The 27,922-nt window shown below is 39.4% G+C and overlaps 2 protein-coding genes across 2 annotated transcripts; one reads left to right on the forward strand and one right to left on the reverse strand.

The window, feature by feature from the left end:
• On the forward strand, nt 1-27,890 carry acsf2 (acyl-CoA synthetase family member 2). Its single transcript, XM_079801374.1, has 16 exons — nt 1-584; nt 2,000-2,195; nt 4,685-4,813; nt 4,899-4,952; nt 5,335-5,453; nt 5,537-5,699; nt 7,295-7,390; nt 8,017-8,168; nt 8,524-8,615; nt 8,747-8,823; nt 22,325-22,432; nt 22,517-22,668; nt 22,779-22,920; nt 23,759-23,869; nt 23,954-24,022; nt 27,374-27,890. The coding sequence occupies exons 1-16, from the start codon at nt 475-477 to the stop codon at nt 27,422-27,424; spliced, it is 1,821 nt and encodes a 606-aa protein (XP_079657500.1). The 5' UTR covers nt 1-474; the 3' UTR covers nt 27,425-27,890.
• On the reverse strand, nt 9,985-17,618 carry chad (chondroadherin). Its single transcript, XM_079801375.1, has 4 exons — nt 16,485-17,618; nt 14,900-15,063; nt 13,544-13,689; nt 9,985-11,449 (listed from the first exon to the last, which is right to left on the reverse strand). Exons 1-3 carry the CDS (start codon nt 17,271-17,273, stop codon nt 13,548-13,550), a joined length of 1,095 nt encoding a protein of 364 aa, XP_079657501.1. The 5' UTR covers nt 17,274-17,618; the 3' UTR covers nt 9,985-11,449; nt 13,544-13,547.
• Nucleotides 27,891-27,922: the final 32 nt, after the last annotated feature.

Raw genomic sequence — 27,922 nt, forward strand, 5'->3', positions numbered from 1 at the left:
GGGCACATGATGGCATTCTCCCCTGGCACATGCAAATAAAAACCGGAAGTGCCACTAAGCATAATATGATAAGCTCAGTACAGTACCTTCTGTGCATAAAATGCCATTCCACTTAAGATTAATACCACTGGCAAGAGCTTCCTGAAGTGACAGCGGTTGTGTTTGCGTCCTCTACAGTTCATATTCCGTTGTAGGCAGCTGCCCGTCTTGCAACTTAAGGCGTTGTTTGTTCAACGATTAACTTTGGGAAACTTTGGGATAGCGGTCACACGATCTTGGTGTTGCTTAGAAGTCGAGCATTCATGATTTTCCAGTGCAGTTAATTCAGGGTTTTTAATGTTATGTGCATTTATCTTATGGTCGTGTCTGAGTACGTGCTTTTGTTTGATTGCAAACGCATCGAGCTTCTGAGTAAAATAAAACGGAGCTGAGATTCTTTAGAGTTTACCTCTATCGTAAACGTGAAACTGAAATATGTCTTCTAAGATTCTTCTGACTAATCTGCGAACTACCGCGAGATTCTACAAAACACATCATTTTCTGCAGAGACCCTGGACTCCTTTCGTAGCTTCTCAACAAAGTTGGTAAGGAATCATAGACACATCTTTTTATGAATTGGTACAAAACCATGTGGCAGATTGCTTTTTATAGATTTGTTTTTGGCATTGTGTCCACATATTCTTAGAAACTCGAAAACAACTGAAGACTTCCGATGATTACAGTTTCTGTTGTAACGTTATATAATGTTTTCATTAACCCTTTAACACAAAGAAGGCTACACGTGGATATTATACTATAATATACAAATGGTTGGTTAGCTGGTTTAATGTTTGTTTAGCTAGTTGGCTCGTCTACCACATTTTTGCCTCTTTTAGCACTCATTAGAGGCTCTAAGACCTAAACTGGACAGATAAGCCTACTCCCATTTAAAATGTAGGGGCAGTACAATTCATTGTTATATATATATATATATATATTAATGACATTTTATGTAGCATGGATGCATTCAATTGATCAAAAGTGACAGTAAGAAATTCCTAATGGTACACCCCCCCCCATTCTTTTTGAACTAAGTTTTTTTAAACTTTATATTGATCAAAAAAAATTAATCTTGATCATGATTTCGTCTAAAATATTAAGCAGCACAACTATTTTCTACATTGGTAATAAGAAATGTTTCTTGAGCAACAAATCAAATGTAAAACAGTTGTTATATTGTATATAATACATTGTTATAATTATTATATTATATAACAATATTTTAAATAGTAATATTTCACAATATTAAAGATTTTTTTACTGTATTGTTGTTTAAATAAATTCAGTCTTGGTGAGCAAATCAGACATCGATCAATGTGAATGTGTATCAATGTAGAATTCAACATACACATTTCTATGAGAACGCCGGCTCTACGTCATATTCTCGCGCATGTGTCGTGGTGCTTCGTGAGTTCACGTCAGAGGCCCAGACGGTAGACAAGAACTTGTTGAATAAAGTCGTTATTTTGATTTTTTTTTCCCCGCACAAAACTATTCTCGTCGCTTCATAAAATTATTGTAGAACCACTGTAGTGAGATGGACTTTTTAATGACATCTTTAGTACCTTTTATGGGTCTTGAGAGAGGAAATGTCATTGCTGCCAATGGAGGCCTTTCTGAGCCATCGGATTTCAACAAAAATATCTTAAATTGTGTTCCGAAGATGAACAAAGGTCTTACAGGTGTCGAACGACATGAGGGTAAGTAATTAATGACAGAATTTTCATTTTAGGGTGCACTAGCCCTTTAATATTTCGCCTATTCCTAACTTAAAATCAATGTTGTCAGGATGCCTTTTAGCTTCTGCTCTCCAGTATGAACTTCACCGGACCCAAACAAAAAGACAACTTCCTTTATGAAACAGTCACAGTTTATGAACCCAAAGTCTTTGAATGTATTTGTTTCCCATTCAGATGTCTGCATCTCTTATAAACACACTCTCCTCCCCCCTTTTTTTCAGTGCCATTCATGTGGATAACCCACCCAGCACCCCAATCCTGACAACCAGTTATGTCCATGGCATCTCCTCCCATCCGCTGCTCTCTAGCACTGTGGACCAGTGTCTTCAAGCCTCAGTGGAGCGCTACCCTGACCGCGAAGCATTGGTTTTTGTGCAGGATGGAATACGCAAGACTTTTGCTCAGTTTTACCAAGACGTGAGTGATTTTGCTTCTGGTTTGTCTACAGAGGACTTGTTAAAGTGAAGTGATGCTAACCACAGTGCTTCCCGTTTTATACCCCTCAGTCGTGGGACAGAGGAAAACCACAATGCCCCCACGGTCAAAAGTGCAGTGTGTGGATTGAGGGAGCTTGGTCAAATCCTAAAATAATTATATACACATTCCTAAGCAGCCCTTTATTAATCAGACCTAAATAAGCTTTTACCACAGATTTTATAAGAAATTCCATACTGACAGAAACATGGAGTTAAAAAAAATAGCAATACTCTGTTTCCGTTTATACCCCCCACATACCCATTTTGCTTTATTTGTTTGTGTACAGTGCCCTGTAAATATGTGATCAGTGAAGCACATTGAAAACCTGGCACATTGAAAACCTGGCATGATATAATGAAGTGGTTAAATATTATTAGTGGTTATTCTGTGAATGTAAACATGACCTTTCTTACACATTAAGTCACTATTAAGGTGAGAGGTGGACAGTAACAAAGTACATTTTGAGTATTTGTACTTTACTTGAGTTTTATTTTTTCTGGAAGCAAATATCATACTTTTCACTCCACTACATTTCTATCAAGGTCCTTGAAAGTCGTTACTATATAGCAGATTTGAAAGTCAGTGGAGGATTTTTTTTTTCTTTCCTTAAATCGTGATTAGGTTTCCTTTGCAGGCGACAGACAGCCTACCAGTAATCACTTTTGTGCGGTCACATTAAGTTCAATGATTCCCCAGCATTTTTTGAACACCGATCAGTTTATGGGAAAATGGAAGAGGCACAAACCCATGGCCATACTACTATATTTCAGTTTTCTGAAAAGATCAAATATTAATTTTAAACGTTTGCTTTGTTTGCATAAATTGAACCATATCACAGCCTTCAACTCGCCGTCCAACCTGCGGAATCATATTGAGCTATGTGAACTTTTAATAATACCTCACTCATAGGTGAGGTTCGACAATAACATTAGTTAGCATGCAAAAACGTAGTTGGACTAATAACATTAACTGAAGTCCTTTCAGAAATATGTTTTGGCACAATCTTATTAAATAAACACAATGTAGAAACCTTTCTTTTCTAGTAGGATCTCAACTTTGAAAAGTGCTTTGTAACATTAGTTCAAGGTAGTCGTATGCTAGCATGTCGGATGGAGCATCACTGACTGGCTTAAACCACCATGATGTAACAGAGTAATATTTGACCAGTAGTATCAATACTTTTCACTCAAGTAATGGAGTTGTGTACTTTGTCCACCTCTGTTAATACATATTCCACATGGAACCCGATGGTTTATTCTTAACTGACTGATATGAGCTATCTGGCACAAATAGGTGCTTCACATGTGGCTGCTCTCTTCCATAATGGGTTAAAGTGTATCAATGTAACAAAGTTAAACATTTACAGATCAGCAATAATATATATCACAAAGCAGGAATGTTTAAAACAAACTGGTGCCATTAGTCTTGACACACATATCCAATGTGTTTTTTTTTAGTGCAGTGTGATTTTGATTTTCACAAAAACACATTAGCATATTACTTCATGGTGAACCACAAAAGTGTTTATTTAAAACCAGAATGGTTATTTCTGTTTTTGGCAAATTCCTGTCCAAATTTAATATTTTGTCTCCTTTCCAGAGGACAAAAATATCTGTGTAAAGGCATTTACATTTATTCATTCACAGATGCTTTTATCCAAATGAGGACCATTACAAACTATTTGTTTTAAGAGACAATGATATTTGTTTTATACATTGCCACGGGTCTGATTTTATTGATTGTATAAAGTGCAAATCTGCAAGAGTGGGGTGACCGCTTGTGACATAACATGTAACTTGTGTCATGTGCCTTAGATTAACATTCATTTGATTATCTTTTATAATATGTGATGCATTATTAATATTAAATGATTTATCTCTTCCTAATCTAATCAACATTTTACGGTCAAATACAAATTTTTGACACCAAATATAATTTTTTGGCTAGTGGGTGCAGGACACTATAGTTAATTTATGTTAGGGAGGATAGCAAAATAAAGTAAACTGTGACATTATACCCCCAAATTCTTCATACAGTGGACTACCAGTAAAATGTTTTTTTTTTCTTTAATTGCTAATGCGACATTTTACACCACAGACTGAACAAAATGAAGCATTGCTTGGTAATTGGTTGACCTAAATTGGCATTATCTAATTGTGTAGTTAAATTTAACAGCTGATTGGTTGATTGTAATCCATTACATACTTTTCTATCAAAGTTATCTGACATTATCAAGATTAATTTGTTTACACAGTTTAACTCTGAGTTCTTGTCATATTTTATTACCATTTTCTAAACTATAGCGAATAAACTGTGAAATGTTGAAGATGTCTGAATACATTTTGGTTTGACTGCATGTGGTAAAAATCCACCTCACGTTTGAATTTCTTCAAGATCAGTGTAAAAATGTGGTAGTATTTTGATTCCAGGTGGAACAGACTGCTGCAGGTCTGCTGGCTGTCGGGCTGAAAAGGGGCGATCGCTTAGGGATGTGGGGACCGAACATCTATGAGTGGATACTGATGCAGTTTGCCACAGCTAAGGCAGGGATAATTTTGGTGAGTGTTCTTGACATTTGGTTTATCTGAGGATTTGTCAACGGCTGATCTCTCACCTGCTCAAGTTTATTGTGATTTTTTACAGGTTTCAGTGAACCCGGCTTATCAATTGCAAGAGGTAGAATTTGCACTCAGAAAGGTACGTTAATGTTTACGCATGCAAAAAAGAACAACAAACAGAATGTCCTAAACTACAGAACTGTTTTGGGTTTATTTTCACTCAAAAAAGCTTTTATATTGAAGTCTGTTTCCAAGTTTTATATGGAAGTAAATATAAAACCGGTATTATTGAAGTCTAAAATAGTCTAATAAATAAAATATAATATGTAACTAAAAAATTGAGAAATAAAGTTGCAATTGCAAAAGATAAAGTTTCCATTGAGAGATGTACAGTCACATTATGACATATAAAGTCATAATTATGTTACAAGAAATAAAGGCACGGTTACCTTTTTTTAATCTGAGGCAGCTCAACTACATATGAGCAAACTTTACGCATGATGGCTTAATGCTTCTTCTAGGTACAGTGCAATGCAGTAGTTTGTCCGACTCAATTCAAGACCCAAAAGTACTGTGACATGTTACAAGAGCTTTGTCCAGAGATGGAGACGGCTTCACCTGGAGGAATCAAGAGTTCAAGGTACAAGTGATGTAATAAAAGGAAGATGTACATAATCAATATTGAGGGCCAGAGGGTGAGTTGTTTTATTTTTCTTTCTCCAGACTACCAGACCTACACACTGTGATCGTGACTGACAGTCAGCAGCCAGGAGCTTTACACTTAAATGATCTGATGCAGGCAGGAAGCAGCCAACACCTTCAACAACTACAGGACCTGCAGAAGAAACTTATTTGTGATGATCCCATAAACATTCAGTTTACATCGGTACTCTGCAATATTTTTAATGTCTGTATATCTCTATTGAAGTTGCATTTTTAGTTTCTGTGCACCTTGCATTAGCAAAAATAATGATTATTTTCAGACAGGTTACCACAAACACATCATCGGTAGGTCAAAGTGATGGTCTCGCCCCAAATTCACAGCATTGGTTGACCTAATGTTGCTGTGTTAGACTGGTCAGGAATAATAGAGCAATGTTTTGAGCCATGGTATTATTTACACATTTCAGAGAAATTTTCCTTGAAATGACCTACTTACAGTTGTCTCTGCATAAAAATCAATTATTTTTAACATTTAAAACTGATACATGCAAGCTTTAAAGGATTAGTTCGCTTTAAAATGAAAATTATCCCATGATTTACTCACCCTTAAGCCATCCTTGGTGTATATGACTTTCTTTTTTCTAATGAACACAATCAATTTATTGATAAATAGCTTGACGCTTCCAAGCTTTATAATGGCAGTGAATGGGGCCCACGTGTTTAAAGTTCAAAAAAGTGTATCCATCCATTATAAACGTACTCCACATGGCTCCAGGGGTTAATAAAGGCCTTCTGAAGCAAATTTATGTTTTTTTGTAAGAAAAATATCCATATTTAAAACTTAATAAAGTAACATATCTAGCTTCCGTCAGACCGCCTTTCATATTCAACTTACGGAAAAAGCTAAACTGACACAATGTATTATGTCGGACGTAGCATAAGCATTTTGAACTACTTTCTTCGTAAGTTGAAAAAGGAAGGTGGTCTGGCATGTAGATATTTTACTTTATGTTATTTTCATTTGAAAGTAAACTAATCTTTTAAGTATTAAAGGGATAGTTCACCCAAAAATGAAAATTAGCCCATAATTTACTCACCCTCAAGTCATCCTAGGTGTATATGACATTCTTCTTTCAGACGAATAAAATCGGAGTTATATTACAAAAGTCCAGGCTAATCCAAGCATTATAATTTGGTTCATAGTTGCTCTGTTTTTGAAGTCCATAAAAAGTGCATCTGTCCGTCAAAATAACATGCTCCACGCGGCTCCGGGGTGTTCGGCCCACTGCCTTCCGTGGAAAAGTGTTGAATGTTGAAAGTGAAACTCAAGATGCGTACGTGACGTCATGACGAGCGTACCTGGTCGCGTTAGTCTTTCGAACGTCAGGGGAACTTTCAACAAATTTTCCATAAATTGAAAACGGGGAAGGCGGTCGGCCGAAAGTTTACTTGATAAAGTTTTAAATATGGATATTTTTCTTACACAAACGCATCGATTCGCTTCAGAAGGCCTTTATTAACCCCCCAGAGCCGCGTGGAGCACATTATTTGATGGGCAGATGCACTTTTTATGGACTTCAAAAACAGAGCAACTATGAATCCAATTCTAATGCTTGGATTAGCCTGGACTTTTGTAAATTATGTATATAATTTAATTTTATTCGTCTGAAAGAAGAATGTCATATACACCTAGGATGACTTGAGGGTAAGTCAATTATGGGCTAATTTTCATTTTTGGGTGAACTATTCCTTTAATGCAGCCTAGTGAATGTAACAACAAATAAATATATCATTTATTTTTGTTCTTTTTGACTTTAGGGAACTACTGGAAAGCCCAAAGGAGCCACTCTGTCACATCACAATATTGTGAACAATGCTTATTTCATCGGCATGCGCGTAGGCTTCAACTGGAGGGTGGGTGCTTGTCATCAAGGAACAATGACTACTGTGAAAGAAGTGTTTGTTTTACGGTGACGCATTGCTGCCACATACATATTATTTTTTACACTCAATTATGTCGTAATAACGAGATGTTATGTCGTTTTAACGTCATCTTTTCTCGTAATAACGAGATGTCGTTAAAACGACATATTTTTCTCGTTAAAACAACGTATATTTTCTCCTAATGTTTGCTTCTGCTTTTCAGACATGGAAGTGTGACAAATGCACATGAGCTATATGAATTTTCTAATGTGGATACAGGCATATTTTGTAGACATCACTGTACAACACATGTCCTTATTACGAGAAAATATGTCGTTAAAACGACATAACATCTCGTTATTACGACATAATTGAGTGAAAAAAATATGTATGTGGCAGCAATGCGTCGCCGTATTGTTTCTATAAAATGTAGGATCTGTGTCTGAAAAAAATATTTTTAGATGATGTGTAGTCCTCCAGTTGAGGAAACAAAAATAGAGTTCATTGTTTAGCGTACTGATATTACAGTACAGAACAGAAAATATTTTGTTTAAATAAATCTCCATTAAATTTCCTTCACACAGTATGGGTAATATTTGACCTTATTCTCCCTACAGAAAAACGTGCGAATTTGCTTGCCGGTGCCTATGTATCACTGTTTTGGCTCAGTGGGCGGTGGTCTAGTCATGGCTGTGCACGGTACCACATTGGTTTTCCCATCCACTGGTTATAACGGACATGCCAACCTGGAGGCGATTGAGAAAGAGAAGTATGCAGCCATGAATTATCTTTTAATTAATCCTCGGATGCATGAATGAGATTATCTTTGTGTTCTTTTTGTTTTCTTGTCCCTTTTTTTTTTTTTACCTCAAAACAATAATTGATGTATTGAGATAATTGCACATCTGTCCTTTGCAATAGAAGATAATTCTAAATCTTCAAGAGGTACTTTCTTCAGCCATATTGAATTCATGTTGTCATAAATAAAAGACACAGGGACATATAAAGAATTTGGGTAAGGATCAAAGGTCATGTAAAGGTCGTGTACATCATGCATAACTGGAAAAACAGATATGAGCTGTATTTATGTAATGCAGTTAGCAGAAAATGAACTGTTTCCACAGGTGTACTTTTGTCTACGGCACCCCTACTATGTTTATTGACATGCTCAGTCAGCCTGTCCTGCCCCAGATTGATTTGTCATCAGTTGAGGGTGGTGAGTCAATCAAAATAAAAATCTACTGCTAAATGATTACATTAATATTATCAAGATTTCTGAGCAATCAAGAAGTACATCCTGCACTTTCATCAGTATTCTGCTAAGATCCTATGTTTTGTTTCTGTCAGCGATTGCTGCTGGATCACCTTGTCCTCCTGAGGTCATCCGTAAGGTCATCAATATCATGGGTATTAAGGATTCCGTGGTAAGTAGTGAAGGGGTTTGTTCATTCTCTGTTGTGGTCAGAATTATTGGCACCCTTGGTAAATATGACCAAATAAGGCTGTGAATATAAATCTGCATTGTTTATCCGTCTTTCATTCAGGATCTCATTATAAAATAAATGAGCTTCACAAAATAGAAAGTGGCTGTCAGAAAATAGCTAAAGAATTGAAAATCCCACCATCAGGGCAATGATTTAGAAGTTACAATCAGCAGGAAATGTCACAAATCTGCTTGGAAGAGGTGGCATGTCTATATTGTTTTAAAGGCTTAGTTCACCCAAAAATTAACATTCTGTTATTAATTACTCACCCTCATGTCGTTCCAAACCCGTAAGACTTTCGTTCGTCTTCGGAACACAAATGAAGATCTTTTTGATAAAATTTGAGAGCTTTCTGTCCCCCCCGTTGACGGCTATGCAACTACCACTTTGATGTTTCAAAAAGTTCATAGAGATTGTCAAACTAATCCATATGAATTGAGCAGTTTAATATACATATATATAAATATATGTAATAAGTCTGACCAGGATTGTATGAATCAGACTGCATGTCAGAATCACTAGAGGGAGACAGAGACTTTCACATTAATGGTTGAAATTATGGACAATAATTTATTTTAACCTCTCTGAAAAGACTCTGTGATAATCATGAATTTAATAAAAAAAATTACTCCTAGAACAGCTCACTTTGTCTGTACTTTTATTTCAGTTTTAGTATACACTTGAAACTGAAATAAAATAAATCATCTTTCTTGACTAAGAAAATTGTCTTGCCTTTTATTGTTTTACCACATCTGATATTCCATACTCGCATTAAATATTCCCCTTATATTTGAGTGACAACAGTTTTGTATTTTTACATAATGTACATTACCGTTCAAAAGTTTGAGGTTGGATTTTAATGTTAGTCATATATGCTCACCAAAGCTGCTTTCATTTGATCAAAAAATACAGTAAAAACATTTTACTGCCCTCATGCCATTTACTCACCCTCATGTCTGAGGCTGTCATGCTTCAAAAAGCATATAATGAGTCTTCTAAAGCCATATAATAGCTTAGTGTGTAACTCAAATTTTAGACAAAGAATTCTGTTATTCCCTGAAAATATTTCACTTTATAAAAAAAGAGCAGCTTAGACACTCTGTTATGAATAACTCCTTTTATTTTTCACAACAAAAAAGTCATACAGGTTTTGAAAGTCATAAGGGTGTAGTAAATGAGGACCATTTTCATTTTTGGGTGAACTACCCCTTTAAGAAATGAGAAGGTAACAGTACTACTCTTTTTCTAAGCACACAATGCACAATTTTAGTGCATCCACTTGAAATTCATAAAGTTCTCATTCTTGTTAGTGCTTTATATGTATTTTTATTGAGCATGAGTACATCACAGTAACAAACTGATAACATTAGACTGGAGAACCTCCATTTGTCTCAATTTTTTTTTTCATTTTACCCTCTCTTTATAAATCTTCCTCTTCTGGCACCATCACCACTTGTCGTTTTTTTATTTTAATTGGACAGTCGCAGCATCTGTATTTTTTCAACCAATCCTGATCACCCTGTCTAGATTTATTTTATGATAATAACTGGCTGGCTGTAAACTGAGCGTTATACCTATACATATTGTCTCATTTACTTTTTTTCATAGCTATAAGGAGTCCATGTTTTCCTGGCCTGTGTTGCGTTTGACATTGGTCAGAGATGTGAAGAGGTCAGTTCATGTCACATCTTAAATATGTGTCAGTTTTAGTCATGGTCAAAATAGGTTTGTCATGGTTGCGAAGCTTTGGAAATTCCTGGCAGGACGTTGTGAGATGCATTTGCTAAGGAGGATCTCACAATGTGGAAACGGTATCCTCACGAAAAGCTCCGCTGTGATTATAACTCTGTGGTTTTTATAATTTGAAGTGCTTCTGCCATGAGAATGGGAGTGTGACTTGAAAGACCATAAAATGAGAATCGGTAGAATAGATAAGGTTCATTCTACAGTGGCTCAAAGAAGGCCTGCAAAACATGTTTGGCTGTGATGTACAGGTACATCTTTCTACATTTCTGTTGAAAAATGTAATACACAATATACAACCTTGAAGTGTTTGAATTATAATTTGTTTCATTTGAATTATAGGCTTTGTCATACAGTTAGCAGAACATTTTAAACTTGCCTCAAACATGTAGTCAAGATGAAGTCTTTGTACTTCAGCAAGGCTCTGAGTCTCTAAATAAATGCTTATCAATGCCACGCAAAGCCATTTTACCAATTCTCATTTTATGGAGAAGAGTATTTTTTACTACGGTGTAGAAACTAGGTTGTTTGATTTAACATATACAGTGAATACTTAGAGTTTGAGGCGTATTTCCTTTGCGGTGTACATGTTTATGAAAATGTGCAAATGTACACAGTTGCTCCTTCAGGGTGTTTGTCAATGTCTGTGAACACATATTTAGGCTATTCGTGTTATTTAGCGTTAATCGAGTCAGCGCATTCATGTCACACACACAAATGAGTGAAGGAGGAAATGGACAGTCCCAATGTAGAAGTCTGCATTGCTTTCCTTTTCTGCACATTGAAGTCCCGACACCTGGACAGGCCTCTTCTCCCTGTCCTCCTGAGGGAACAAACAAATAAGGTTGCCAAGCTCAGTTTTGGACATCTGATGTTCTGTACATAGTGCCAAAGCCAAAATGGAAAAGCACAAAGAGACCAGGAAGAACATGAAGGATAGGTTGGAAAAACATAACAGACAGTATTTTACCACAAGGCAGTGGCCCAAACCCATATCCTGACCACAATTATAGTATTACAAGTCAGTATTTTATGTTGGAAGAGGTAAAAACACTTGAGATTAGCATTAGCCTCTCTCGATTCTCTGTGTAAATATGCAACTTTAATTTATCACAGAAGTTACTGGAAGTTTGCTTTAGGATGAATTGATTATATTATGTAAATACTATGTAATAACTGTTATGGGGAAGGTGACTGGATAATCTGATTAAAAACATTTATATTTCTTTGTTGATAAGCTAAGCATTAATAGCTACTGAATAAGAGGTGAGATCACCGGTGACTAACTTGGGACCAGGCTTCTCCTCTAAACCTGTGCTTTAATAATTTCATAACCGTTTAGCGTTGTTTATCACATCGGCAATGGTCTCTCTGGGTGCTTGAACAGGGAGTCTCATGAGTATCTTCTGATGAATGAGTCTTTTATAGAGATCATGGTAGAGCAGTGGGGTCTTGCTCTGTGCACCACAGAGAACCCTTGAGACTAGTTATTTACCCTGCTTTTCTTAATTTATTTACATTTGTAAATCATGTGGAAAGAGGCTAGCCGTCATACTGTAGTCTGTGATTAATGTCTCATTTTTATGATCATAGCTGGAGCCTTAAGCCTGTGGTCTCATTTACAAGACCTCCGTGGACCACATAAACCTTATTGGGTCTGGATATTAGACCTCGGTTTAGGGTTTAGGTCTCAAACCTGGAGGATTTGGTTTGGGTTATGGTGTATAGTAGTCTTGGATAAAACTGTTTGGTTGCTGTTTGACTGCTGGTCTCAGCAAGACTTCCTTGGTCAACATTGACTTTAGTCTCAGCACTCTTGCAAATTCTTCTAAATATCGAATTAATTTTACTATATTTTATATATAACTGTATTATACACTGCCTGGCCAAAAAAAGGTTGCTGTTTGGATTTAAATTGGCAGATACTTAAGAGTATAATTGTATTGGGACGTGCTGGAGTAGACTTTACAGAGTGCTGGACTCTTGCATGGTCAATACGTGATCTTGACCAAAAATGTATGCACCTCTTGATGGAAATAACATCACATAATTAATTTCCATCAAGAGGTGCATCATTTCCAGCAAGAGTCCAGCCCTCTGTAAAGTCTCTTCCAGCACATCCCAAAGACTTTCAATGAATTTAAGGTCTGGACTCGAAGGTGCCAATTCATGTGCGAAAATGATTCTTCATGATCCCTCCCAACCATTCTTTCACAGTTTGAGCCTGATGCATTTTGACATTGTCATCCTGGAATATGGCCATGATGTGTCTTCCTACATGGTTGTTTAAGAAATGAAAAGCTACACACTGCATTAAATCCAATTAGGATTATATGAACTTTTGCCAAACATAACATGCTAGAAACATAATCACTGCAACAATGATCCAGTCTTCAGCCGCATTTCCACGAAAAATTCCCCAGAACAATTTGTCCCCTTGAACTTTTTTTCCCAGGTCCCCCCCCCAAACTTTCCAGTTCCCTCTGGCTTTCGTCTTCTGCATATAAGCTTAATAAAGCCTTAACCTCGTTGACGGTCCATCGGTCTGATTTTTCTTTAACTCCATTGTTGATTCGAATAGCAAACAACTCTTACTTCACGCACCGCAACAGAACTGAACTCAACCAATCAATCAGCATGTTCAGCGGCCAAGTCCCACCCCCGAAAGTTCCTGAACTTTGAAAAAGTACTACCTCGCAAGTGGGGCCACTTTGAGGGGGGGGCGTTTTTACCCGGAACTTTATTTAGACCCCGTTCCTGTGGTCGAAACACATAGAGTACCACCCCAAAGTCTCTAGTTCCTGGGGAAAGTTCCCGCGGTGGAAACGCTATTTTATGCTTAATGTAATTTTTGCAGTTCTAAATGTTATGTTATGAATCCTAAATTTGTGAGAGTGGAATTAATAAGGCTTCTCACCATCTCAGAGCCGTGTTCCCTTCCTGGTCTTCTTTGTCTTTGCCTTGCAGCGAGTGAAAGCAGTGCTCTCTCTTATTTGCTTTCCTTTCTGGTTCCCAGGGGAAGCACAAACTGCATCAGGGCGATGGCGTCCAGTGTCCATCCATCTGCACAAGCAAATCCAAGCATTTAAAGCAGATGTAAAGCACCATTATAGTCAATATCAATTGCTTTTTAAATAAGTTATTACAATCTGATGAAATATTACAGAGACAAAAAAATTCCCTTTAGAATGACATGCATCAATGAATTGTTTACGATATTATCAAAAACGTGTGTTATGAAAGCAAATAGGTTTGATTTTGATTTCATGTTGACTAAATTAACCCTTGAAGTAAAAATGGAAGTCATCATTTCCTTTTTATCACTGCATCAACCTAAAAGGGTTAGTTCACCCAAAAATGAAAATTCTGTCATTAATTACTCACCCTCATGTCGTTCGACACCCGTAAGACCTCCGTTCATCTTCGGAACACAAATGAAGATATATTTGTTGAAAGCTGATGGCTGAGAAAGGCTTCAGATAGGCCTCCATTGGCATTCAGTACATTGACACTCCCAAGACCCATAAAAGGCACTTAACACGTCGTTACAAAGTCCATCTCACCACAGTGACTCTACAATAATTTTACGATGCGACGACAATAGTTTTTGTGCGCAAAAAAAAATCAAAATAACACCTTTATCCAACTTGTTATTGTCTTCCGTGTGTGCCTCCACGACGCATGCGCAAGAATATGACGTAGCGCTGGGGTTCGGGAATCCATGAAATGCACACTTGCTCCCATTTTGAGCACTACGCGGAGACCTAAAGCACGATCAATGTAGAATTCAACAGCTTAGATACGCGCGTCTTCCTCTGCTTGTAAACAAATCGCTTCTGGTTCAAGTGTCCGAACGCCGGATCTGCGTCATATTCTCGCGCATGCGTCATGGAGGCACACACGGAAGACAAGAACAAGTTGGATAAAGGCGTTATTTTGATTTTTTTTTTGCGCACAAAAACTATTGTCGTCGCATCGTAAAATTATTGTAGAGTCACTGTGGTGAGATGGACTTTGTAACGAAGTTTTAAGTGCCTTTTATGGGTCTTGGGAGTGTAAATGTACTGAATGCCAATGGAGGCCTGTCTGAAGCCTTTCTCAGCCATCAGCTTTCAACAAAAATATCTTCATTTGTGTTCCGAAGATGAACGGAGGTCTTACGGGTGTCAAACGACATGAGGGTGAGTAATTAATGACATAATTTTCATTTTTGGGTGAACTAACCCTTTAAATACAGTTATGTATAAAGTGATGATCTGATTTTGTCTCTTACTTTTTGAGATTTGCTAATTGGCAGGTGCAGCTCCAGGGGTTGTTGAACAGAGTGATGTTCTGAAGGGTGCTGAACTCAAGGCTGTTCGGCAGCGATTTCAGCTTGTTGTTCTCAAGGTGCAGAGATTTGAGAGCCGTCACTCCCTCGAAGGCAGCATTGGAGAACTGGATGGGTAGAAAGGACAGATAGATGATATACAGATGATAACATGTTACAACTCACTGCTTTGCCTCTGCATGTAGAATATTAGCGTTCAACATCACTCATTAATATCTGAAGGAGACTTGTGAATGCCGGACTGATGGCTTTTTTCCACATGAAAGGTCCCTCTCATGCCGTCCTCTGTGCCAGAGCTTATGTAAACCTGTCCAGCCCTCCATCAAACTTCATAAGCGTATGCAAGGCTGCTAAAAACTTCACCAAGGTGTTAGATGTACTGGTCTGCGTGGTGTCTGCTTTATAGGAAGACGACGGTTGAGGGGCTTAGACAGTGTACACACAGTGTCTGTGGGTGTGTTATGCAAGCGTAGAAACGATGCACTTATTGAAAGGACGTTTTGGAAATTTCCACTCAGAAGGCAAGAGACGTGGAGAGTTTGGTAATTTGAGGCGATGGAGGAAGGATCACTTCCATCATGGAAGGGTTGTTTTCAGTTTTTCTGTCTGTCCACTCCTCCATCGACCTGCTCTTCTGCCAGAAATGCCTGCAAAGGGCTCACTTGTCCATTCAGGTGAAGCAACAACAGCCTAAAAATACTTCTCTTCATGGGCCATGGAACAGCCTGTCACTATTTACCTGTCTGCTAACCCTTGCTGACCTGTTTACATGGCTCACCAAGTGAGAGGAAAAAACATGGGTCTCAAAATAATTTTTTTTCCAGCAAATAGACCCTAAAAATATCCACATGTGAAGGGAAAGTGGTTATTTTTTCCCTTCTCTAGCATACAAACAGCATTGACCAACTGCATGGGACTAATACTTGTTGATGTGCCTTTGCACACGTCTCTGTGTTTATTTTATATATAAAATTATTTGAAAATATATTTTGGTCAATAATGTGATCGTTTGCACTGGTATCAGTCAATGTGGAGATTTTGTGGAAGTCAGATCAAAGACAAGGAAAAGATAAATGTATCTCTTAAACGCTTTTATTAGCCGTTTAATGATCCACTGGGGAAAATCCTGCTGAAATGGCACATGTGCATCCTGACATAAAGCACATGTGACCTTATTTAAGGCATGAAGGGAATGGAAAGAATATCAGGAGGATCTTATTGAAAGAAAACAGGTGTAAGTCTCCAGCGCAGGTCTGTTTTAGTCAGATACCACTTTGTTCCAGTCTACAGTTTTGATTTATTCTAATGTGGTTGCAGTACATTTGCATGGCCAGCTCTGATGGGATGTAAAGTTTGTTTGCGAACGCTAAGCTTCCCGAAAACCCAACACAAATATACATTTATTTAGCCACAATGTTAGAGGCCAGCATTATGGGGAAAACATTTATTTTGGTTCACAGTTAGCATCTTGATTCTCATGTTTTATTCTAGTTTAATCCACAAAATAACTTCAATGGCACAGACTTACCTTCTCCAGGCTCATGTCATTTAGATGGAGCTTCTCCATGTAGCGGCCGAAGCTCCGGAATGCGTGGTCAGGGATGATGCTGAGAGGGTTTTTGGACAAGTTGAGTTCCTCCACGACACGCAGCTTGCTTATAGCCTGAAGAGGGTAGGTGGACAGCTGGTTACGGTCCAAGGTTAGAATAGCCAGGTTCTCCACTTCATCAAGAGCACCAGGCTGTATGGAGTTCAACTCGTTGCCACTCATATAAAGCCATCGGAGATCATTAGCACCTGTGAAAGTACCCGGCTGCAGCTCTCGAAGCTTGTTGTTGTCAAGCTGCAGGATAAACAGGTTGATCATGGGAGAAAAGATGCCCTTCGGAAGGCTTGTGATGTGGTTACCATCCAAATAGAGATAGGTCAGTTCGGTTAGGTCCTCAAAAGCACCTGCTTTGATAGTGCTGATCTCATTATTAGACAAGTAGAGGTAGATGAGCTTCTTTAGCCCTTTGAAAGCCTGGCTGGAGATCTCTCGGATCTGACAGTGCTGCACATGCAGAGAAATTAGCCCCTTCATCTCGCTGAAGCCCCCAGTTGGGAGATTTCCCAAGTTGTTCCTTTGCAGATTTAGGAGACGAGTGGCCTCGGATATGCGGGGGATCTTCTTCAGTCCGACGTTGTCACAGATAACATGTTGCAGGTCCCCATGGCAGTGGCACTGGCTTGGGCACTGAGTTGGTGCAGCAAACGCAAAAGGGACGCAAACCTGTAGACTCACTAGCACCAGTAAGAAGCTGAAACCGTACATCATGATGGTGTGATAGTCAGTCCACTGCTTTATGCTGTTTGGCTATTTACTCCGAGAGGCTTTTGCAGCAGGAACATATACAGACAGAAAGAGTGGTCCACACAACCTCAGAGTAAAGAGAGAGAGTGTGTGAGAGTGTAGAGAGAGAGGGCTAGAGGTGAGCTCGAGAGAGAGAGGGGTGTGTGAGTCAGAGAAAAGGAGGGAAGAGAGCTGAACGAAGTAGTGTTTATAATTAAGTTAATCTCTTAACTTACATAGCCATTACAAACTTGACAGGGTCATATGATGCTATTTTGAAAGTTCATTATTTTGTTTATTGGGTGTAATTGAATAGGTTAGCATGCTTTAATGTTGAAAAAAAAAAAATTCACATACTGTACACATTGCAGTACCTCTATTCCCAGTCTGTCTGAAACGCTCTGATTGAGTTCCGGGTTCTACAAAGCCCCTCCTTCCAAAAAAGACCAGAGTGCTCTGATTGGCCAGCTGACCTAGTGTGTTGTGTTTGGCCCATAGACTGTAAAAAAAAGATGGATGACCCACCTTCACTTCACTCGCCAACGTCCCAATATGGCGCAGGGACCCCGAGTCTGCATAGTAGTGAACTCGGGACCCGAGTCTGCGCAGTAGCGAACTCTGGACCCGAGTCTGCGCAGTAGTGAACTCGGGACCCGAGTCTGCGCAGTAGTGAACTCGGGACCCGAGTCTGCGCAGTAGTGAACTCGGGACCCGAGTCTGCGCAGTAGTGAACTCGGGACCCGAGTCTGCGCAGTAGTGAACTCGGGACCCGAGTCTGCGCAGTAGTGAACTCGGGACCCGAGTCTGCGCAGTAGTGAACTCGGGACCCGAGTCTGCGCAGTAGTGAACTCTGGACCCGAGTCTGCGCAGTAGTGAACTCGGGACCCGAGTCTGCGCAGTAGTGAGCGTGAAGTGGAGCCGCAGAATCGGTTAGCACAGTTTATTGCAGAACAACTAATTATGTCGGTGTGAAATAAACAGTTGTGTAAATGTAGAAATTAAAGTCAATCTCTGCTGTCAATCATGACGTCACACTCCCGTTTGTATAGCATCAAATAACTAAATTATAGCATCAAATAAATAAACCTTAATAAAAAATGAACACTTGAACTTCCATCAGTGTGATAAAAACGACCTAAAATCATAGACTGTAAAAAAATATGGACGTAGTGTCTGTGACGTCACCCATAGGATTCTGATGAGCAGTTTTGAAGCGTAAAGTAGGGACGAGCTGGCCATTGCCATCTTGGCAGCGCGTCACTCCCGGATAATAGAAAATGGGCAAAGAGGCGGGACGTGGCTGGAGCTGAGGTGATGCGATGACTAACAGACAGCAGATAAATAGCTATCCACCTGTGACTCAAAGTGGCCACGCACATAATTATGCAGAACTTTAAGGCTTTATATAATGTCAACGAGTTATAAAAAAATCCACCCCCCTCACAGTTGTCATGAAGGGCAAAATTAGCCGTATAGACCAAAACCACAATTTGTTCCAGGCTGTAAACATGTTTTTTTTCCTGCTGTAAAGTTGGGCATTTTAACATGGGGCTCAATGAGATTTTGCTCCCTTCTGGAGCCTGTCCCTAGCGGCCAGTCGATGAATTGCAGTTTAAGTCACTTCCGTATTGGCTTCAAGAGAAACTGCGGGAGGTTACCGCCTACCTAAAATGACAGAAACCATCTTTGGAAAAAATGTATTGTTATTAAAAGTATAATTTGATTATCTCGCATCGCATTACATTACATGGAGAGGGCAGGGTTTATGACCTGTACTGGGACCAGCCACCTGGGGGCGATCGGAACGTGCGGTACACTTGGTTTGGCCAAACACCTCTAGCGTGTGTAAGAAATGTAATGCAACTCCCCATAATCGTGAGCTTCAGCTTCCAAGGTTTTCAAAGCAATTGTAAACATCAACTGTTAATGTCATGGGCTGATTTGGTAAAACCAGAGTCAGATTCTGAAAATGCAGATAAAGAAGCAAATTGATAGGAACCAACTTTGCAAGCACGACTTGTGTACAGATGCCGTTGTGCTCTCCCAGGTTCAGGAAGCTGTCCTCTGTAAAATGTGCTGTACACAAGTGAACCTTTGGGTTATACTGCTCAGGAACATAGTTATAAATAATTTTTGGAAGCTTTCGCAACGAAACACACAGCGTCTCCGCGACATGGCGACAACATTGTTAATTAATTAATGTCTTGCCTTCTTTCTTTGTGCCTTTGGGGGTGATTATGCTAATATTTCACATTGTGACAGACGTTTGTGGATGTAATATCTGAACTTCGATGGTGGCGTTTTAGGCAGGTCTGGATTAGTGTTCTCTGTTAGATAGAATAAATCTGTTTTGTGGGAGACTGAGCTTTGTTACTTTGCAGATTTTATACATGCAAAAAGAAATGCATTACACAGTAAAGAAAAAGGAAATCATTGAAAACATTATATAGTGCTTGTTAGGTATAAGCAAGTTCAGAGGTCTGAAATCGTATTTTTGTTCTTAGTCTCTCATTTCATAGGGTAACTTGTGTGCAGCCAAATCTCATGAGCTTAAGGTGAGACTCCGTGTCGTGCCAAACATTTCCATTGTTTTTAGTCAGCAGAAGGAGAAAAAGGAGACACTCCCATATGGCGGGTGTTTTATAACATATAATTACCGCCAGATGTTTGGCTGGTATCACATCACAACAATGGAAATGGAGGTTTTTCTCTTGTCTGCATAGGAGCGTTTCATTTGGAGAGGCACATTCCTCTGCATAAATGTCTCCTTTGATATCAACTTTGTATAATATTCAGTATAATAAGGAAACTGAAGTGCACTGTGGAATCACCTTTTTTTCCCACACATGCAACAAAACATTTGATCTTTGTTGCTCTTTGGCTCAAAGACCTGAGAGACCTCAGATCTGTTTATGTGCGCCTCAGCTTTTCTCAGGTTAGGTGGAATCTAGTGTTTGCTTAACAAATTTTACATTTTATTGGCAAAGTGTATGTCTTGGTTCTTTCAAGTCCTCATTCACACCTTGCAGTGTGCAAATTCTGCCCTGCAAGTAGTGTAGTGTTTGGCTAGTAGTAACATTGGCCCGATATCTATATATAACAATATAATTATAGCAAGTGAGAAAATACTGTTTGATACTGAAATCCCAATAAGAATATACTGAAAATGGCCATTTAAAGATGATGCATTTTTTTTCTTTACTAACTGAGTCATGACTCACTTAAAATGTTCCACACAAACATTATAAATGTCTGGCATGTCATTCTGTCTCACTTCAACATCTGGCAGCACATATAATTCAGTTTGGTAAACACAAATTGACATCCTGTGCCGTGATGAGGTTATGTCTCTGAATGACACCATGGTGAATTGTTTCCAGTGTACATTATCTAAGGCTGCCTTATTTGGATGATTTGTTTTAGTCCAAAGCGATACTGTATAGTGAGAAAGCTTAGGTTCAAAACAACAGCTGGTGTGCCAGTTCTCAGGTGCGTACCACATACCTCACCTGCTTCCCAGGCCTGCTAGATTCAGCTGATTCAGCTGCCTGGTTGCCTTTAGGCTAGTTTTGGGAAAAATGTTAGCAAAAGGCCTTTACCACATTCTGCTGTGCAAAAAGACTGAAATGTAAGCGAGTTTAATGGCATCGAAATCACAAGGTTAGTTACACAAACCATAACATAAACACTGTCCAATATCTGGGGTTTAAAATGTAATTTACACATCGAAGTAAGCAACGTTTTACAGTAGGATTTTGAAAAATGTAAAAATAAACATTTCAGACACTATTTCTAGGTCAAATTTGTAATCCCCGTTCAAGCAAAGGGGGATAAATAAATTAGATGTGTGCTGTGGTATCTGGCACCAAACTGTTAGCAGCAGATCCTTTAAGTCCTGTGAGTTGCGAGGTGGGGCCTCCATGGATTTGACTTTGTTCAGCACATCCCGCAGATGCTCGATTGGATTGAGATCTGGGGAATTTGGAGGCCAAGTCAACACAAACTCGTTGTTGTGCTCCTCAAACCATTCCTGAACCATTTTTGCTTTGTGGTAGGGTGCATTATCCTGCTGAAAGACGCCAGAGACCAGGGAATACCGTTTCCATGAAAGGGTGTACATGGTCTGCAACAATGCTTAGGTAGATGGTACCTGTCAAAGTAACATCCACATGGATGGCAGGACCCAACGTTTCCCAGCAGAACATTGCCCAAAGCATCACACTGCCTCCGCCTGCTTGCCTTCTTCCCATAGTGCATGCTGTTGCCATGTGTTCCTCAGGTAAGCGACACATACGCACCCGGCCATCAACGTGATATAAAAGAAAACGTAATTAATCAGACACCTTCTTCCATTGCTCCATGGTCCAGTTCTGATGCTCACGTGCCCACTGATGGCTTTCGGCGTTGGACAGGGGTCAGCATGGGCACCCTGACTGGTCTGTGGCTATGCAGCCCCATACGCAACAAACTGCAATGCACTGTGTATTCTGACACCTTTCTAATCGAACCAGCATTAACTTCTTGAGCAATTTGAGCTACAGTAGCTCGTCTGTTTGATCGGACCACACAGGCCAGCCTTCACTCCCCACGTGCATCAATGAGCCTTGGCCCATGACCCTGTCGCCGGTTCACCACTGTTCCTTCCTTGGACCACTTTTGATAGATACTGACCACAGCAGACCGGGAACACCCCACAAGAGCTGCGGTTTTGGTGATGCTCTGACCCAGTCGTCTAGCCATCACAATTTGGCCCTTGTCAAACTCGCTCAAATGCTTAAGATTGCCCATTTTTCCTGCTTCTAACACATCTACATTGAGGTTCACTTGCTGCCTAATATATCCCAACCACTAACAGGTGCTGTGATGAAGAGATAATCAACTTTTATTTACAGTCATATAAATGTTGTTTTATATTATTTTATCAATTCACAACCATTATTATTTCAAAAAGTATTTATGTAATAAAATATTATATGTAATAATAATAATTTATAACAAAGAAAAATGAGAGATGTTTCATCCTTGTTTTGGAACAGATTGCGTACGGCACAACCGAAAACAGCCCTGTGACATTCTGCGGCTTTCCAATTGACAGCATGGTGCGAAAGACAGAGACTGTTGGATGTATATGCCCCCATACTGAGGTTCATTTCCACACACTACTAGATAAAGATGTTCCGCATATATATTGTCCGTTTTAGCGCACTGAATGGTTGTTTCTCTATTAGGCAAAAGTAGTGAACCCTACTACAGGAGAGACCATGCCTCTGGGCGCTCAGGGGGAGCTGATGATCAGGGGATACTGCGTGATGCTGGAATACTGGAAGGATGTTGACAAAACCCAGGAGTGCATCACAAAAGATCGCTGGTACAAGACTGGGTAAGTGCGAGTGTTTTTTATTTTCCTTTTGTCTCTTACTAGATAACATTATTCAGAATTAATTTCAAATAGTTCTCAATGACTCAATGATTGTTCTGTATTTTATGAAGTGATATTGCCAGTTTGGACAAGTTCGGCTACTGCAGAATAGAAGGACGCATCAAGGACCTGATCATCCGAGGAGGAGAGAACATCTACCCTGCTGAAATCGAACAGTTTCTGCATACACATCCTAAAGTTCAGGAAGCACAGGTCAACAATGTTAAAAAGCTCCTATTATGCCTATTTACAAAGTCTTGATTTTGTTTTTGCCATCTACTAGAATAGGTTTTCAAGCTTGAATGTTCAAAACACATTATTATTTACTTATTTTACATTTTAACGGCACCTCTTTTCACAGTCTGTCAGTAATGCTCTGTTTAGTTCCTCTTGCTCTGAAGGCTCTCCTTCTGAAAAGCGCAATGTGCTCTGATTGGTCCGCTGAACCAGTGTGTTGTGATTGGTTAACCGTTTCAAGTGCGTTTCGCAAATGTCATGCCCCTTATCATAACCGTGAGAGTCAACACACTACTTGACTCATCCAGGTCTCAGCCCTTTTTTGCATATTCCTCAGGTGGGAATTATTTAAATGAAGAATATTGTGGCGTGTACGTTCCAGAAAGAACAACTCCATTTGGAGTGGACATTGTGCTTTGTAACTTTGCAGACCTTTTCATGCTCAAACAGCAACATTAAACACTAAAAGGAAGTTGAAAATGTAAAAAAAATCCTCTTTAACCAGAGACATTTATATACCATAGCACTTCTCAACTGTTTCTTTAATCGCCATTTTATAGTAAAGAAATCTAGATGGTTTAATATAGAAAAGTATATTAATGGCTGGTTTCACAGACAGGGCTTAGTTTAAGCCAGGATTAGGCCTTAGTTCAATTAGGACATATAAGTAACATTCATAAACATTCAATAGAAAAAAATATTACTGGTCTACATCTTGAGACAAAACAATGGCACTGACTTAATTTAAGATATGTCAGTGCAAGTTGCTTTGAGTTAAAACAGCTCAAACATGCATTTTTGTCCATTTGTCCAGGTGGTTGGAGTGAAGGATGAGAAAATGGGAGAGGAAGTTTGTGCTTGTATTAGAATCAAGGCTGGTCAGGAATGCACTGCAGAAGAGCTCAAGGCCTTCTGCAAAGGAAAGGTCAGAATATCCGTCATGCTTTATGCATTATCCAGCAAATGTACAAAATTATTTGCCATTCAAATATTACTGTTGTTTTCGCAGATTACCCATTACAAGGTGCCACGCTATATTTTGTTTGTTCAGGGATATCCTTTGACTGTCACAGGCAAGGTAAGTGATATGAGATGCGAAAAGTATGAAAGTCGCTGCACACCACCACTGTTATTAAAGGGTTACTTCACCGATTAGCATTAAGCTTTGTATCAGTAGAAACCCGGTAGTATATTGAATGACCATGCTTCCCTCCCTCATGTTCCCCTGAGACGAGAGATTTCTGTATTTTTTTTGTCTGGAAAAAAAAACTCAGATGATGCAAAAATCGTCATTGGAGGCTTTTTTGGCCAGAGGCTAGAGACTACAGCCAGTAGTAGGAGCTAGTTTTCGCATGTTTTCAACCCGCCCATAGGGGGTGGGATCTCACTCACAGAATGTAAATGTGCACGGCCGCTCGGGCATTCATAACGGAGCGGTGCGGAGCAAAGTGAATGTTTTCAATGAATTCCTATGAAAGTTAAGCTTCCATAGGCATGAACTGAAAACGCGCCAGACTGGACACGCACCGTGAATGACTGTGTAGCCGTGAAGGAATGACAATGCGGCCATGAATGAATGCCCGTGTGTTTAGAATTAGCGCCAATTCGGGGGCGGGTTGTTTGAATTGTGGGTTCATTAGCCTATTATTCTTAAAGGGGTGGGGGGGGGGACACTCAGTTTCAGTCAGTCTCATGTCAATCTTGAGTACCTATAGAGTTAAAGAATGTCGAGCGCGCGCCGCTGTTACTGTGTTGAGTGCGTCTGAAAGCTGCGTCATCCCTAAAAGCGGGAAAAAACTTTATTCAACATAAAAAATGGCTTTTAATCAGATACAGCCATACATCTATGATCCGGAATCAGACCCAGAGGCTGAAGTTGAACAGGAGCAGCAGCAAAAACGACTAGAGCAGGACATCTCTATGTGGTATAAGTTATACTAACTATATAATATGCTTAGCGGCTTGTGTTATTTACACATTTATACTTTAATTATATTGTGTGTGTGTGTGTGTGTGTGTGTGTGTGTTTACGCGTGGTTTGTGTAGACATGATTTGTAGTAAGCGGACTGGTTTTGCGCGTCAGGCTAGTGTTTACATAGAAAGACATGGAATAGTAGCGCATTTGAATGAAGAAGCGCGCTTATTTAGTTCAACATATTTCCCCATTCTTTGTGTATTGTTTGGAGTGCTTTTACAATACACAAACATACACATATAGTGGCCAGCTAAACAAATGTACACACTATACATCGCATGCTCCATTGATCAATACGTGATCATGTTTGGGCTACTTGATGGGCATAGGCAAAAACAGACATTTGAAGCAGTCTTACTCACTGCCTGCGGTTCCATCGTTGGGACCGCTCCATCCTTCAGTATTAGGCGATTTGAAAATCTGGCGTCGAAGTGGGCCTTGTTTATAAAACAATCGGCACCGAAATGCAGGGAACAGACATAAATATTTGCGCAACTCAGTTGCTGATCCGGAAAAGCAAATTCCATCCACTTTTGCCTTAACGCGGGGTTATTTGGCTACGAGCCAGCGCTTTGATGGGCGTAGCCTATTGCTTTCACGCGCTCTCTCTCTCTCTCTCTCTCTCTCTCTCTCTCTCTCTCTCTCTCTCTCTCTCTCTCTCTCTCTCGCGCGCGCTCTTCCGGTAGAATTGTCCGTACGGCCCATACAAGGAAATTACGCCCTGTTGACGTCAAGCGGACCCATGATCGAAAAAAACTTGCCGAAACTTATGACTAACAGGAAGTACTAATTTTGGCAAAGAAATACTCCCATCAAACGTCCACCTTAGCTTTTGAAACTGTGTCCATGTTTGGCATGGGAATCCAAGTCTTTAACAGTGCAAAAAGATCAGTATGCATGAAACAGCATTTCACCCCCCCGTTAATGAAAAACACAACAAAACGGCACAATGACAAACTCACTTAAAGGTGCACTATGTAAAAAAATGTGAGTAAAATATCCAAAAACCACTAGGCCAGTGTTATATATTTTGTTCAGTTGAGTACTTACAATATCCCAAATGTTTCCAACTATTTGTAAATCGTGAGAAATTGCTATTTTAACCGAGGAACCGGGACGTGTGAGGGAGTCACCTGTCGATTGCGTCATATCTGCATTCCCCCCGGTTTCCGGTTTTATTTTGCAGGAACGCTTTACTCTCACTGCAGTGTGAACAAGTGTTATAGCAGCCGCCGAGCAAAAGCACAGAGTAACGTCATAACATCATTTTCAACACACTCAGATGTATCTAATATGATAAAGAGAGCTGCGTTACCTCATACTCATGACCGGAAGTGGCGCCAGCGACTGTGTCATAATAAAAGTCCCGCCGGAGACTGTGTCATAATAAAAGTCCCACTGCTCTTCTCATTAACAATCGCTCCAGCGGCCTTGCTCAGCACCACAACACTCGGTCCTGCTCTGCTTCATGCTACAGGAACGTTAATAATCACATCCATGAACATGATTTCTGCCCGAGTTTTATCCTGAGTCTTTCCCACCGGCTGTGAGGTGAAGACCACATGTCCCAAGATTCTGTGCTCAAACGTGGCGTCATCAAACTACGCCTTTGTTTTGAATAGGTGACCTCTAGTGGACAGAAAAGTTACATAGTGCACCTCTAAATAGGCGCATTTCACTTTGAACCCAAATCTTCTGCGATATTCTTGTCTGTCAGCTCCTTGCTCTCGTGATGAATGAAATCTGATTCCTGCTGCGTTTGTGCTGCGACACTCATTCGGCTCGTGCTGTATTGAGCAGACACGTTCAGTTTTTAATTGCAGTGTCTATTCTCTAACTGAACTAAATTACTTTTTTACTATAAAAATTAAAACGACTGTGGGGGCGGTGCCGCGGTGGATAAGTGATGTAACCAGTAGGCGTGGCTTGGGAGTGGCCTCGTAGGGCAGCGAAGCAAGTGCATTCTGGGAGTTGTTGTCTTTCTTCCATATGAGCCAAAAATACATTTTCAGGCTTTTCTGTCTAGAAGGCACCAACTTCTAAAATATTTTCACAGTTCTACTACATAAATGACCCATTTTAAATACACATTCATCTTTCCAGCGGTGAAGTATCCCTTTAAAATAAACAATTCAGATGATTAATTTAGTCTAGAGAAAGTTGTTTCAGTGGGCATTTATATAATGAATCTCCCCCCGTTTCTGTGTCTCTGTGGGGACATCATGTTAAAAATGAAGAAAATGTAAAAATGGTGTTTTCTTGGGCCGATTCGCATTCGTCTCTAGACAGAAGAAATTCAAGCAATTTCCCCGTCTGCATGAAAGCCACTGAAGTGGTTTCAGGCATTCAAGGGCTACAATGACACCTTTGCTTTTTAAAGGTTTGTGGTTTGCTGTCGACAGATTGAACCCACTAATAGCACTACAACTGTTTCTTTTCTTCATCTCTGTCAGATCCAGAAGCACAAACTGCGTGAGGAGACAGAAAAACAGCTTGGACTGTGATTGCAAAAGCACCTGTGGTATTTAAAAAACAAAAAAAACGTTACAAGCAGGACATCGAGCTTAAGGATATTGTTACTCAGAAAATACTGTGATTTAATTGTTTTAAAAGCTATGTTTATAATTAAACGTTGTCATGTTTTATACATGCATGATACTACACTATTATGTTATTCTATTTCTAAACACGTGGCATTTCTACATGTTATGGATCATGTGCTATTTCTTAATCGTCTTTATTTTGGTATGTAATTGTTTTTGATTCCAAATTATTCTTAATCATAGAAACCAAATGTATACCAATGTATATCAGTATCAAAAAATATGCATGGTTACACTAGGCCCGTTTTAGGTAGATGTCTATATAAATGTAATAATGTACCTAAACTACACTGTTAATAAAAAATGACAAGAAAACAAGTGTTTTTCAGCAATCTCAAATGAAAATCATCTTGTTTGGTTTCTGTGCACATCTGCTCCCTATTCAATCTGAAGTTCATA

This window comes from Gobio gobio, assembly GCF_949357685.1.
Source record: "Gobio gobio genome assembly, chromosome: 20".
Taxonomy (NCBI): Eukaryota; Metazoa; Chordata; class Actinopteri; order Cypriniformes; family Gobionidae; genus Gobio; species Gobio gobio.

Coding starts and splice junctions, on each gene's coding strand:
- acsf2 (XM_079801374.1), top strand. CDS start 475: ATGTCTTCTAAGATTCTTCTGACTAATCTGCGAACTACCGCGAGATTC. Junction 8,616..8,746: donor TTTGTCATCAGTTGAGGGTG/GTGAGTCAATCA, acceptor TGTTTCTGTCAG/CGATTGCTGCTGGATCACCT. Junction 23,870..23,953: donor AGGCCTTCTGCAAAGGAAAG/GTCAGAATATCC, acceptor TTGTTTTCGCAG/ATTACCCATTACAAGGTGCC.
- chad (XM_079801375.1), bottom strand. CDS start 17,273: ATGATGTACGGTTTCAGCTTCTTACTGGTGCTAGTGAGTCTACAGGTT. Junction 15,064..16,484: donor ATGACATGAGCCTGGAGAAG/GTAAGTCTGTGC, acceptor CTACCCATCCAG/TTCTCCAATGCTGCCTTCGA. Junction 13,690..14,899: donor CAATTAGCAAATCTCAAAAA/GTAAGAGACAAA, acceptor TTGCTTGTGCAG/ATGGATGGACACTGGACGCC.